This window comes from Neomonachus schauinslandi, chromosome 2 (assembly GCF_002201575.2).
Source record: "Neomonachus schauinslandi chromosome 2, ASM220157v2, whole genome shotgun sequence".
Taxonomy (NCBI): domain Eukaryota; kingdom Metazoa; phylum Chordata; class Mammalia; order Carnivora; family Phocidae; genus Neomonachus; species Neomonachus schauinslandi.
In genome coordinates this window covers 15,759,845-15,774,888 of record NC_058404.1, presented here as the reverse complement: position 1 = coordinate 15,774,888, position 15,044 = coordinate 15,759,845, and the positions used below count along the sequence as shown (strand labels likewise).

Genomic DNA, 15,044 nt, shown 5'->3' with positions numbered 1-15,044 from the left:
CAACGTTGGTTTGCAGGACAATACATTTTTAAACAAAGAAAAGAATAGGAGAATATTAGCTCCAGAAGGGGCCCTCCCCATTTGCAGTGAGGAAACTGGAATAGGGGTAAAATAACACGCGCAGCTCACACATCTGGTTGAGGGCAGCAGCGGAGTCAAATCCTGCCTTTTTGCGATGCATTGCTCTAAGCCTAAGCACCAGGAGCTCCTACCGGGATTTGGATCCGATCCACAGAGCGACCGCACCACCTCTTTTCAGCTCCGGCTCCTCCCCTTCCCCGCCCCGTGGGCGGGCCCACGCGGTTAAGGAACTGCGGAGCTTTGGAAAACTGGCGCGGAGCGCGGGTGCGAAGAAAAGCCCGGCAAACTGCTGACGACTCAGAGACCATCAGCAATTGGTTGTAAGGCGTGGACTCCAGCTTTCCCAGAACTCCAGTCCGCGTTTTCCCTCGCGCTCCAGGACGGGGAGGAGCCCCGGGCCCGCTGGCGCTCAAGGTCCGGGGAGGGGCTTGGGGGGCACGCGAGCGTGCTCTGTCCCGATTGGCTGCTCGGAGCGGCGCGGGGTTTGGCGGGAGTTTTCCGGGCTCAGACTGCGGGGAGAGCGGTGGATTCGGATGGCCCCGCCGCGGAGGGTGCGGTACCCGGTGCCGGGCGGGTAAGTTGTGCGGCCCGGGGGGACGCGGGCTGGGGACAGGCTTTATCTCCTTCCTCTACTGCGGTGTTTGTGCCTCTCGGAGCTGTTCGTGCTGCGCAGCGACGCTCCCTGGCTCTGCCACTGTGGAACTCGCTCAGGGCCTCGGTTTCCACCTGTAAAATGGGAATAATTATCCCGACTACCTAGGGTTGCCGCAAGATTTAAAGGAGTTAACAGCTGAACCCTGTGCCTGGAGGGTGGAAAAGGACGTTTGCTAATGCTAGCTTTGCGTGGGCGGGTGTAGTCTAAAGACTCAAAATATTTTGAAACAAAATATCGAATAAATAACGCATCGATTATCTGCTGCTTGCCACGCATTACATTTTAGAAACGTTTGCACTCCGGCTGGTAGTCAGTATTCTTATTTTCAAGACCCTGGTGGTTTTGTAACACAGACCTTAAAGCTGAATCAAATCTCCAGCTGGGAGACCAAGCTGCCGCTTGTTACTTTTTAAAAGGGGCGCTCCAGGATGGGTCAGGCACTTGGTTTTTATTTGTTTATCGAAAAGGGCATGCATTTAAATATAGGCTGCCAAACCGCTCTCCAAAATGTTATTTTTAATGGATTCATTGACATCTGGCCCACTGGCGGTGTCTTGAGCACTAAAGGGGTCTCGGCTTGCCACAGTGGGTACACAGGGTCATACAAATCCAGGAGTTTTCCAGGACGGTGGGAAGACTGCCTGGAGGAGGTGGCATTTTAGATGTGAGCTGACTGTGGAAGGTGAGCCAAGCAGAATATAGGGTGGGGAAAGGCTGGAGCAGAGCGGAGCAGGCAGGTGGAATAAACAGACTAGACTCCTGTGGCTGGTGGGGAAGAACGGAAGACTCTCCCAATGGAGGGGAGGATAGGGAAAGAATATGGGCCTTAACATCACCTGACAAGAGTTAAGCTTATTCTGATAGGCCAGGTAGCTTTTGTTTCTGTCCCCCGACTTCCCCTTCCCCATTTTTCGCCCTCTTTCTCCATATGTGTGTGTGTGTATACATGTAACATTCTTGCCTTTGAGACTCCTGAAATCTGTTCACCCCTCCCCCTAAAGCACACTGGGGCACATATACCAAAAATCTTACATATGGTATCACAGAGGTTTCTGTCTTTCGGCAACCTCACCTTGCTCCTACACTAAGATAAGGAGGAAACCTGACTTTTTCTTAAACACAGAGGAGGCAGGAGCCAGTGGGGAGGAGGATAAGAAATTAGGCGTTCTGGGTTTTAGTCCTATTTCTGTTCCTTGGCTGTATGACCATGGATAAGTCACTTTTCTGAAACCCTAGAATCATAAATGCCATAAAATGAAGACCTGTTCTATCTTCTTCTTGGGAGCTGAGAACCCAGTAGAGCAGAGGTTCTTAAGGTGTGGTTCCTTGCATTTGTTAGAAATGCAAAATCTCAGATCCCATCCTGGGCTTACTGAATCAGAAACTCTGGGGGTGGGGCCAAGCCATCTGGGTTTGAAGCCCTCCAGGTGATTCTGATGCCAGAAGTTTGAAAACCGCTGCTCTGGGGAGTTCAACTTTTTTGTTTGTGATTCACAATAATGATATTTTTACATCACTGTACATAAATGTGCACTACACACATGTAGAACAAGAAAGAGTTTATGCAGATACAATGTCCAGTGCAATCTTATATTTTACATTCTTTTGTATTTCCTTTTTGAAAACGCAGAAAGAAATTTTTAAATGACATGGGGCAACGGATGAAATTTGGATATAGACTGTAGATTATATAATCATATCAGTGTTACTTTTCTTAATTTGGAAATTGTACCATGACGATGCAATATACTGTCTTGCTTAGGAGAGACACACTGACTTATTTAGGGGTAAAGGTGCATGGTGTCTGTCGTTTACATGTACACACAGAAAGCATATGAAACAAAATGGAAACAATTGGTGAACCTGGGTGAAGGATATACAGAATGTTCTTACACTTGTGATTTTTCTGTGAGTTTGAAGTTTTATCAAATACAACATTACTCAAATATGGATTCAGACACACTAAGCTGATTTTGCTACCCACAAACGGGTGTCTGCGTGGCGTGTTGTAAAGTCAGGGGCTGAGGATGGAATTTCCCAGAGCATTCCCAGTGCCCCTAGTACAATGCCTGGTGCACAAAGGATACTCGATACACATTCACTGGCGATAATATTTCCTGCCACTCTTATTTCCAGTTTGTATTTTAGTCCCTGTTTTTACATCTTGTTTACTTTAAGCTTGAAGATGTACAACTTTATCCTTTTATCGTAATGTCCAGTGGAGGGGCATGAAGGGGCGGAAGGAGGGAAGCTGGATTTGAACTGGTGCACGTTTTATTTTTTTTTAAAGATTTTATTTATTTGAGAGAGAAAGAGAGAGCATGAGGGGGGGAGGGTCAGAGGGAGAAGCAGACTCCTCGCTGAGCAGGGAGCCCGATGCGGGACTCGATCCCCGGACTCCAGGATCATGACCTGAGCCGAAGGCAGTCGCTTAACCAACTGAGCCACCCAGGCGCCCTTTTTTTTAAAGATTTTATTTATTTTGGTGCACGTTTTAATGCAGGCTTCTCCTTGGCTGTGTGCTGCTTAGGGTGAATCGACATCTGCAACATGGGCTTCGCTTCTGCTTTATAGGACTGTGAGAGCCAAATGAGAAAATGTATGTGCAAGAGCCAGGCACGGGGTGGAATGGGTGTCAGGTGCTTTTTAAATGCCAGTGGACCTCCCTTGCTCAGTTCTGCAGAAACGGTCAGTCGCTGCTGTTGACTTGTCCTCAGGGCCGAGGATAACAGCAGGATGAAGAGTGTCTGTCTCTGAGGAAGAGAGGTGTGCGACTTTCTACACCGGTGATATGATTTGACCTGTAAAAAATACGTGTGAGATACAGGTTCGGTTTTCTGAAAGGATTTGGCCATAACCTGACTTGCACTGGGTGCACACTATTCGTGCAACTAACAAGGAATATAATTTGGGGAGAAAAAACGCTTAGAGAGGGTTGCAAGTTATAGGGTGCTTCCCCAGTTATTTTAAATATTTCCTCCTGTGTGTGTTTTTGCTGTTTAATAGTGTGAGATCTTCAAAGAACACTGTAGGAAGAACACATTCCACAAAAGATGTAAGTTATCTTTGTATTTTAATGTGATTCTCTCATAATTGATGATATGAAATAACATGTTTCATGGGAAGCTTCGAATCTCATAGATTTCACTGGGTAAACTCAGTGTTTTATTGTGATGAAAAGCATATTCCTTTTCCTCCCACCTTTGCCAGTATATTGGAAGAAATGACCACTGTTAACATTTTGAATCTTTTTTTCTGGGCCTCCGTTTTGTTTTTTGGTTTTTTTTCCAGTTGGATAATTGATATCCTATAAAAATGTGTACAACTCTCTGTATTTTGCTTTTTTCACTTAACCACTTCTCCATTTGTTTCCCACAATTGTTTATGATATCATGCTATTGATTTAGTTCACATTATAGTTTCTCTTTAGGGTCTTAAAATAAATGTACATTAAAGGCGGGTATATTTCTTCCCTCTCCATAGCTCATTTCATATTATTTTCCAATGGCTCATCCACTTGGCAGTGGAAACCTACATTAACGACATCTGAGAGTGGCTGCTTTCAGGGTGCAGGGAGTGGGGGGTTTTGTCTGCTCTCTGCCCTGCCCTCCTGTCCTGTGAGCTCTCTCCACCTGCTGCCCTAACCCCCTTCTTGTCCTGCGGGAAGGCCTGGGACACCTCTGCAAAGGTTGCGCTCAGCTCTGGGCTCCCACACTGCCCTAGCGTGCTTGTTCTATGGATGGATTTCTCTCAGCTCTCTGCCCTCGGTGGCTAACATCCAGCGTACCTGGCGTGGGTTTCTCCAAGTTCTTCAGCCCTACACCCAGCCTGCCTTAGCCGGAAGGAAGTCTGGAGTGCCCGAGGAGGATTTCTCAGCTCTCCCGACCTCTTCCCTGGAAGGCGGCTGTATGCCCGAGGCCAGTTTGCCTCAGGGAGATGGAAGGTCTATAAATGGGAAAGTTTTGTTTTTTGTTGTTCAGTTTATTCCATCTTCTTTATATCTTCCAGAATTTTCTCATACTTTCTCATCTGTTAATGGCACCCTTCCTCATTTTCCAGAGTTATGATGGAAGTTTTTCTCATTTTCTGTATGTTTTGGTTTATTCATGAGGATTTAGGGCAGCAAACTTCATGGGGCTTGTTAGTATATGGAACCATAAACCTTTGTCTCTCTCCTTTGGTTGGGAGCTCCCCCCGCCCCGTATCCTTATGAACTTTCAGGTGTATGGGCATATTTCTGGAGAGAGGGCCCAGAGCTCTCCCGAGATCAGGAGTCGGCAGACTATGACCCAGAGGCCAAATCTGGCCTGCCCCCTGTTTTTTTGGACTAAGAAGGATTTTGACATTTTTAAATGGTTGAAATAAAGTCAAAAGAAGAACATCTCATGATAGGGGAAAATGTTCTGAAATGCACATTTCCATATTCGTAAATAAAGTGTTATTGCAACCCAGCCATGTTTATTCTTTCTGCATTGTTGCTGTCTGCTTTCAGTCAGTAGCGGCTGAGTAGTTGGAACAGATGCAAAGCCTAATGTAGTTGCTGTCTGGTCCCTTCCAGAAAAGTTCGCCAGTCCTGGCCTTGGTTTGTCAAAGTGGTCTGTGCCTCTCCCCACAGCAAGTGTGAAGGATCATTTCATTCAGCAGCACTAATAGCAGAATTGTCCTTGCTAAATAAATCGGCTTTATAATGTTCCTGCTTGTTAGCGCCAATTCAATGACTTTGACTTTGTCTACTTTTAGAAAGCCGGCCCAAAGCAGAAGCCCACTGATGTATTTCATTTTCCTGATAATTCTGTTATATCCAGCATCGGCAGACTGGGTGAAAATGAGAAAGATGAAGAACCTTACGAAATCTTTGGTTAGTATTTTAAGTCTTTATCCTAAAAATTTTAAAGTAGTTTATCCTAAAAGCTTTAGGCTAGTTATTGATAAAAATATGGAACTATCTTCAAGTATAAAAACCCTATGTCTGCATATGACTATAGCGTTTGGGGGAGTACTTGATAATTTGAGTTAATTTTCCCCACTTCTAGGTACGTTGGAACTAAGAACTCTGTTAAACATTTATCAGGGTGGAACTCTTCTAGTAGCATTTGTCAACAAGCCAGTCCGATCAGGACACCCGTTACAGTACTCTCTAACAAGAAGAATATGAACTGTGTTTCTCACTCCATACCACGAATAGAGTCATTCAGTAAGGGGCTTTAATTTAGGGAGGAGAAGAGGGGTAATTTTCCCTTTTCCTTAATACACTGAATCAGAGGTTCCTTCAGGAGAGCCGGGGGAGAGCTTCACCTGTGTTCCTTGGAATGTGAGGAAAACAGGGCTGGTACCCGGTTGACCAGGAGTATGTGAGTTGTCCAGCTGGGCCTGCTTCTGGCTGGGTCCTCACTGGCCACTCCACAGGCCAAAACTGAACAGAAAGTGCCAGGTGCTTTGAGATCAGCATTGAGATCAGCAGTGATCAGACATTGTTGCTGGAATAAGTTTAAAGGGCATTTTGAAAACCTGTAACCTCTGACATATTTTTAATTTGGTCTCTAAGATCTTCTAGTCTAGTCTTTCATTAATAAAAGAATATTGTACGTTTTATAAGATAAGCATTACCAGAATACATCTTTTGTTATGGCTCTATTAAAATGTTTTAATTACTTATTTAAAGGAAATTTAAATGTAAAAGATCGGAATCCAAAAGAAACCCCATAATTTTTTTTTTCATTTTATTATTTTTTAGAGAGGGGGAGGGAGGAGAGAGGGAGAGGGAGAGAGAGAATCTTAAGCAGCCTCCACACCCAGCACGGAGCTCGATCTCACGACCCTGAGATCATGACCTGAGCCGAAATCACAAGTCAGACGCTTAACCAACTGAGCCCCCTGGGGTGCCCCCACATAAATTTTTAAATTGAAATGTAATTCATTTACCAAAAAATTCCCCGTTTTCAAGTGTACAATTTTTTTTTTTAAGGTTTTATTTATTTGACAGAGAGAGACACAGTGAGAGAGGGAACATAAGCAGGGGGAGTGGGAGGGGGAGAAGCAGGCTTCCCGCAGAGCTGGGAGCCCGATGCGGGGCTCGATCCCAGGACCCTGGAATTATGACCCGAGCCAAAGGCAGCTGCTTAACTGACGGAGCCACCCAAGCGCCCCAAGTGTACAGTTCAGTGGTACTTTTGTGTAGTCACAGAATTGTACGACCATCACCACTGTGTATTCCAGAACCTTTTAATCACCCAGCAAGAAACTCTGTACCCATTAGCAGTCCCTCCTCACCCCTCCGTCCCCCACCCCTAGCCCCTGGCAACCTTCCACCTCCTTCCTGACCATGGGTGTGCCTGTTCACGTAAATGGAGTGGTCATACACTGTTCGTCTGTGATTGGCTTCTTTCATTCAGCGCAGTAGTTTCAAGGTCCATATGTATTGTAGCAAGTGTCGATGTGCTTCATTCCTAAAAACGCTTTAGCTCAGTAATCCATTGTTTGACTATACCTCACTTTGTTCTCCACTCAGCAGTCGACGTACACCTGGGTTGTTTCCCCTGTGGGCCCAGTCTGAGTTATCCTGCTGTGAATGTTCATATACAAGTTTCTGTACGGACCTGTGTCTTCATTTCTCTTGGGTCCATACCTGAGGGGGAAGCTGCTAAGTCGTATGGTCGTGCCCCGTCACCGTTTTGAGGAACTGCTTTACCGAGCAGCCGCCCCCCACCCAGCGATGCACGAGGCCCCAGGCTCCCCGCAGCTTGGTCAGCCCTTGCTGTCACCTGACTGTCTGATTCTGGCCATGAGCGTGAAGCGGTCTCATTGTGTTTGTGTGGTAACCTCTACAGACCGTGAAATTGACCATTTTCACCATTTGTAAGAGTACAGCTCTCCTCACTGTCTACCTCCAGAACCTTCCCGTTTGCCCCTACCTGAAAGTCTGCCCGCTAGACAGTAGCTCCTCATTGTCCACGCTAGAAATTTGACGACTCTAGGTACTTCGTGTGAGAGGATTCTTACAGTATTTTTCCTTTCGTGCCTTTTTTTTTTTTTCCACTTAGCAGTATGTCTTCAAAGTCCGCCCATGTTGTAGCACGTGTCTGAATTTCTTTTGAAAACTGAATCATCTTCCATCCTCTGTGTTATCCATTCATCTGTCCATGGACACTGGGGTTGCTTCCACGTTTGATGACTGTGAATAATGCTGCTGTAAACACGGACGTACGATCATCTGTTTGAGTCCCCGCTTTCACTTCAGGGTACAGATGCAGAAGTAGGGTTGCTGGATCCTGTGTTCACTTTTTTGAGGCCTCGTTATGCCGTTTTCCATTGAGGCTGCAACATTCACGTTACATTTCCAACTAGCAGTCCATGAGGGTTCTAGTTTCTCCACATCCTCACTTGGGTTTTTTCTGATGATAGCCATCCCAGTGGATGGAAAATGGTACCTCATTTTGGTTTTGAATTGTATTTCCCCAGTGGCTAATGATCTTGAATATCCTTTTATGTGCTTATTAGCCATTTGTGTATCTTTTTAAGAGCTATCTATTCAGATCATTTATCCATTTTTAAATCGGATTATTTATCTTATTAAAATTGGGTTATCTCTCTCTTTATGTGAGAGTCCAGTTTGGATGACTGGTTACCTATGGAGATTCAGGATTGGTTTATTTCTTTTATTCTTTGTTATTTGCAGTTGTAAACAAATCCCTTTGCTTGGTTGAGAGCAACACAGAATATACTACTAACTTTAAAATCGTGCATTGATAATGTTCATCATTTAAGCAGCTGTTTATTTGAACACCTGTCTTTTAAATCTACACCGCCATGCTAAAATTTGAGCATGAAGCAATGGTCGCTTGGCTCTTACCAGGCACCCTGCAGCAATCCCTGGCCGCCCCCCGCCCTCCCCCAAGCTCCCCCTGTCAGCCAGCAGCCTGGCCTGGCGTGCTGAGGTCCCAATTGACCTGAGCAGGTAGGAATGTCCTCCTTTACTCTGAGTCCTTTCTGTGCCTTTCCCAGCAGTGGTCTCTCACGTAGAGCCGTGACGCTCCATCGGGTGAGAACAGAGAATGCCAGGATTCCTATTTAGATTTCTTTTAGCTCATTAAAAAATTCCCACATAGTATGTAAATACAGTAATACAGGTTATAACTGATAAATGTCCATGTATGTACTAGTGAAACGGTTTAAATTTCTTAGTGTTGAGGTGCGAGCTCAAAAGCATTTGGGGAGTAAGTCACCTGTGTGGTGGTGAGTCGTTCAGACTGAGCTTGCCCTGGTAAAGGGCATAGACACTGCCCAAGCCGCCAGACTTCTGAAGTGGCATTTTTTCTTTTTTTAAATAATCTTTTGTAGACCCTCCTTTACACAGCACCGCTATATATGCTGATGAAGAAGAATTCTCCGAATACTGCGGGTCGTCCATCCCCTCAACTCCTCAAGGAAAAGAAGTGGAGAAAGGGTACGGTTACATTTCAAGCAGTTGTTTATTCATGGTCAATGGGATTTCTGAGAAGCTCTCTAAGATAGAAGCTTATAAAACTAAAGCTTTCTAAACATCTTCGGAGCCAACTTCGGTTTTTCCTCAAGAGAACTGGTGCATGAAAACTTGTTCTCAGAAAATAACACTACTTATAGTAACTAATTATAGGTACATATTTTCAGTCCTAGAAAACAGTTCTGGGCATGTATTACGGCAGGGTGACTGTAGCTAATACTGTGTTGTATGTCTGAAGGTTGCGAAGAGAGTAGATCTGAACAGTTCTCGTCACAAGAAAAACAAGTTTTGTAGCTCTGTATGGTGACAGATGTTAATTGGACTTATTGTGGAGATCATTTTGCAATGTGTACAGTAGCAAATGATCCACGTTGTACACCTGAAACTAATATATGTCAGTTCTACCTCAGTTGTAACAGTCCAATTTAATCTAAAAAGCCCCAAAGTAGTCATAATTGACAACAGACTATCCTAGAAAACATGCTTGTGAGGGGGGTTTTAGCTTTGAGGTAAAGGGAGGGAGGGAGAAGCGTTTTTTTTTTTTTTAAGTTTCAAGCAGCACATATACTAAAGTTTTTATTTTAATTCTAATCGCCAGATTCTCATTACAGGTGCACTGCTTAATCCCATCACCTATTTCACCCTCCTCCCCTCCTCCCCTCTGGGAGCCATCAGTTTGTTCTCTGTAGTTAAGAGTTTGTTTCTTGGTTTGCCTCCTGCTCTTTTTTTTTTTTTTCCCTTTGCTCCTTTGTTTTGTTTCTTAAATTTCATATGAGTGAAATCATATGGTATTTGTTTTTCTCGGACTGACTTCACTTAGCATAATACTCTCTAGCTCCATCCACATCATTGCAAATGGCAAGATTTCTTTTTTTTTTTTTTTTGATGGCTGAATAACATCCTATTGTATATATATATATACCACTTTATCCATTCATCAGTCGATGGACACTTGGGCTGTTTCCACAATTTGGCTATTGTAAATAATGCTGCTGTAAACATCGGGATGCATGTATCACTTTGAATTAGTGTTTTTGTATTCTTTGGGTAAATACCCAGTAGTGCAATTTGCTGTTTAATTTTTTAAGGAAGCTCCATACTGTTTTCCACAGTGGCTACACCAGTTTGCATTCCCACCAACAGTGCATGAGGGTTCCCCTTTCTCCACATCCTCACCAACACCTGTTGTTTCTTTTATCATTGATTTTAGTCATTCTGACAGGTGTAAGGTGATACCTCGTTGTAGTTTTGATTTGCATTTCCCTGATGGTAAGTGGTGGTGAGCATCTTTTCATGTCTCTTGGCCATTTGGATGTCTTCTTTGGAGAAATGTCTATTCAAGTCTTCTGCCCATTTTTTAATTGGATTGTGTGCCTTTTGGGTGTTGAGTTTTGTAAGTTTTTTTTAAGAAATGAAAGTTTTTAAAGATTTTATTTATTTGAGAGAGAGAGCAAGTGAGCAGGGGGGAGTGGGGGGGCAGAGGGAGAGGGAGGAGAGGCTCCCCGCTGAGCAGGGAGCCTGATGCAGGGCTCAATCCCAGGACCCCGGGATCATGACCTGAGCCCAAGGCAGATGCTTAAACAACTGAGCCATCCAGGCACCCCTTGCAAGTTCCTTATATATTTAGGATACTAACCCTTTATCAGATATGTCATTTGCAAATATCTTCTCCCACTCAGTAGGTTGCCTTTAGTTTTGTTGATTGTTTCCTTGCTGTCCTGATGAAGGCCCTTGCTTTTGTCTCCCTTGCCTCAGGAGAGATACCTAGTAAGAAGCTGCTATGTCCAATGTCAAAGAGGTTACTGCCTGTGTTCTCTAGGATTTTGATGGTTTCAGGTCTCCCATTTATGTCTTTCATCCATTTATATGGACATGAAGGGGAGTTGGGGCAGCAGGGACAAGAGAGAGCAGCATTTCCCAGGACTCACAGAGGCATCAGCCTCTAGGCCCAGATCCTCACCAGGGATGTTTGGGTCTTTGTTCCTTGATCTCCTTCCCCTCTCCCCTCTTGATGTGCACAGGTGATGCTGCTCTCGGCTCTCTCCTCTCCACCCGCCCCCCGTGTTACTCTCATGGTGTTAGATACCCAGATGCCACTGCGCCCCGAGTCTGTCTGTCCTGCCCAGCCTTTCTCCGGGGCCCGCCACGTCCTGCAGATTGGCCATATGTCCCTAGATGCCCACAGGCACCTCGGATTCAACAAAGGCAAAACCAAGCTCCGTCCTTTCCTCTCTCACCCAGTGTCAGCAAGCTGCTTTGGGATTCTCTAGATTAATGGTCCTGCTGTCCCCTAGGAGTCACTCCTGGTAGCTTCTCTGCTCCGACCGGTCCTGTCTGTCCTCTCCACAACCCTGCCACGGTCTGACCACCTGTTCCTCTCGCCACGTTCTTGCAGCAGGGGCCTGCTGTGCCTTGTTTCCAGAACCGCTCTTTCCCTTCTGGCCCGCCCACCCCACACCTTCCAGTGCCATCTTTCTAAACTGCCAGTCTTCTCTCCCTGGTATGCTGCCACCTTCAGGGGGCCCCCTGCGTTCTGAATGCATGGTGTACAAGTTGGCGTTAAATGAACGTTGAATTGAATGGAAAAATGAACTCTCATCTCTCATCGGAAATTTAGGGTTGTTTTTTTTCTCCTTTTCAAAGGGAAAAAGAAGGGCTTCCCTTTTATATCCCCTAATGATGGGGCTGGTGTCTGTGGATAAGCTTTTATTTCAAATGATGGGCCATATATATAGCTGGGAGTGGTAACGTGGGGGAAAGTGCAGTTCTGGGGCATGACCACAAGGTGGTGCAGTAATGGGGCGCCTACCTGCCCGCCAAGAATGAACTGATGTGGCCTGGGCATGGGAAGATGTGGGAGATGACCCATAACTCTGGGAAGGTGGCAGGCCCGCCCAGAGGGAAATCGCCTCATGAAAGTGAGCTTGTTTTAATATTGGATGAGCGACTTATACAAGACGTGGAAAAAAAAAATAGGTGCAAGATATTGACGGTTTGTTCTTCGGTACAGGTCAGACACTTACGAAATTGAAGCAGGTGAAAACATGTCTATAGAGATGAGTGCAAAAAAGGTATGTAGGAATGTTCTCTCTTCTGTCTTGCAACAGATTTCCTTTCCTATTTCGATTGGATGCAAATAGAGAAAATGTGCCGTAACCACATTTTACATAGAGAAAGAATGTTACGTTTCAGAAGATACTTTTATTGTAAAAAGGGAAATAGCTTTTCATATTTTAGGTGCTTTTATTTATAGAGACCTCCAATCTCTGTGTCCCTAGTCGGTTTTCAGAGCGTTCATGTCATCTGTTTAGATCGTGATCTACAAAGGCAGAGCGAACTGTGGGGAGCGTTTATTTGGAGCTCTTGAGTCTGGGTTTCCCCACCTACCTGCTAATCTCATTGCCATCTTCCTGTTATGTTCAAGCTGGAAGGTGGGAAATGAGAAATGTGGACTTAACTAGGGCTATCCACTATTACAGTAAGGATGATAAAGCATTTGTATTTTCTAAACCAGTAATGCTGCTTTCTTGCCATAGCCAAGAAGAAAAGTCAAGCCCATTAGTGATGAATCTGAAAGCACCGAAGAAGGTGATATAAGAAGAAAAGTTCAGTCTGCAGAGAAAATAAGGACACAGCCACATGAACCTGTTTCAGATACACCATGTACATCTTCAGAGCTTCCAGAGAAACTGGCTGAGTCGGTCACTCCTAAAAAAATCAGACCCCTTAGTGCCAAGTCAGTTGTTGAAAAAGAGGCCATGACAGAACCACATCAGTCGGTAAGAGAGTGCCTGCCATCCCCTTGGAGGGAAAAAAAAAAGAGTTGAGGAAAATAAAGCATTTCCTCTCTTTCCTTTGTTTCTTTAAAAAGATGAGTTATATATTTTTGTTATAAAAATGTTTGAGAACATTCAGAAGGTATGGAAAGGAAAATAAAATCACCTACAATCAATCCCATCTCCCGAAAAGAGCCACCCTGCTCCTTGGTCTAGGCTCCTCAGTGCCTTTCCTGCACTTTGCTCACCCCCAGTGGGACCAGCCTGGGCACTCGTGTCCTAGGCTACCATCTTACTGAGTATTCTAGGCTACCATCTTAATGAGTGTTCTAGGCTACCATCTTAATGAGCACACACCATTTCATTCATGAGTGTGCTGCAGTGCAGTTAATCTCTAACGAATGGTTGCAATTCAAAAAAATTTTTAAGTGCTTTCATGAATTTTTTTCTAGCTAAATCTTGGTATACACCCTCGATCATTTCCTTAGGAAAAAAGTGGCTAAGATTTCTGGGTCATAAGCACTCTGTTTTAAATTCTTGACATTTATGATCTTTTGGTCAGGCTCTTAATATATCATTTTATTCATTTGGTTTAATGCTTTGAATAATTCATTCTCATGTCCAAAAAAAGTTTTAAGTTTAATGTGTTTCTGCTGCATCATGTTCCACTTTCCATCTTCCTCACCCAGTAAATATACACCCAGGTGACATTCTAAGTAGGTTCTTATGTGTTCTTCCAGTTTCCTTCTGCCAGTATAAACAAATATGGATCTATTTTCTTCTTTTAGTTTCCCCTTTCTACACAAATAGAAGCATATTATACATGTTGTTTTGCCTCTTATTGGTCTGTCTTGGTGAACATCCCATGTGAACTTGAATTTGTAGTTTTTTGAGGTATTGTGGGAATGTGCTCTCAGGTCAAGGTGACTGACATATGTTCAGGTATTATGTCTCCTTTATGGTCTTTTTATAGTGGGGGAATAGTCTACTTGATTACAAAGTGCAGTTTTTGGATGTTTTGTTTTGTTTTTAAAGACCTTATTTTTTGAGAGAGAGTAAGAGAGAAAGAACGAGCAGGGGGAAGGGCGGAGAGAGAGGGAGAAGCAGACTCCCCACTGAGGACCCTGGGATCATGACCTGAGCCGAAGGCAGACGCTTAACCGACTGAGCCACCCAGGCGCCTCAGGTGGTTTTTAATATCCCAATTTTGTGGATTCTCTTTAGTTCTCCGGAGTTTTGCATCATGAATTTTGTAGCTTAGTTCTTTGTTTTCTTAATTTTACACTTAAAAGGTACAAAAATAGTTCAGGAAGTTCCCACATGTTTTTTTACCCAGCTTCATCTAATTCTTACTTTTTACATTACAAAAGCACAGTGATTAAAACCAGGACGTTAGGGGCACCTGGATGGCCCAGTCGGTTAAGCGTATTCTGTTTTCTGTTTCTTCCAGTTTTGGTGGCTCTGGCATTCCTCAGCTGATGTCACATCACTTCCTTATCTGTCTTCCATCTTCACATCATCTTCTCCTTTGTGTGTGTCTCATCTCCCTCTGCCTCTCTCACAAAGGATGCTTGTGATGACACTCATGGGCATGGACATATCTTAAGGGGCACCATTCACTACATACGGGCTTCACTAAACGACCTTCCTTCCTCCCTTCCTCTTTCTCTCCCTCCCTCTCTCTTTCTCTTTCTTTATAGTGGGGGTGGGGGAGGGGACGGTGCAGAAGGAGAGAGAGAGAGAATCCCAAGCACACTCCACACCCAGCATGGAGCCTGACATGGGGCTCCATCTCACAACCCTGACATCATGACCTGAGCCCAGATCAAGAGTTGAACACCTAACTGACGGAGTCACCCAGGCGCCCCCTTCACTGCAGATTTTAAAAGCCAGTTTAGTCCGTGAAACTGAAAACAAAGCAATAAAAGTTTATCCAATTTGCAAATCAGAGAGAAAAAGTTTGGAAAAAAAAAAAATATCAGAGAGTCACAGGAACCTGTGTGACAATACCAAGGACCTAAAATATATAATAAGAGTTCTGAGGGGTGCCTGG

The 15,044-nt window shown here is 44.4% G+C and overlaps 1 protein-coding gene across 1 annotated transcript in view; it reads left to right on the top strand.

The window, feature by feature from the left end:
• Window positions 1–596: 596 nt before the first annotated feature.
• The window catches only part of CENPU (centromere protein U), a 35,484-nt gene continuing 21,036 nt past the window's right edge, over window positions 597–15,044 (top strand). The window contains exons 1-6 of the mRNA XM_044911706.1: window positions 597–655; window positions 3,743–3,791; window positions 5,477–5,594; window positions 9,074–9,179; window positions 12,226–12,286; window positions 12,752–12,994. Of these exons, the coding sequence (XP_044767641.1) occupies window positions 615–655; window positions 3,743–3,791; window positions 5,477–5,594; window positions 9,074–9,179; window positions 12,226–12,286; window positions 12,752–12,994 (618 nt within the window). The 5' untranslated portion in view covers window positions 597–614. The remainder of the gene's footprint in view (window positions 656–3,742; window positions 3,792–5,476; window positions 5,595–9,073; window positions 9,180–12,225; window positions 12,287–12,751; window positions 12,995–15,044) is intronic.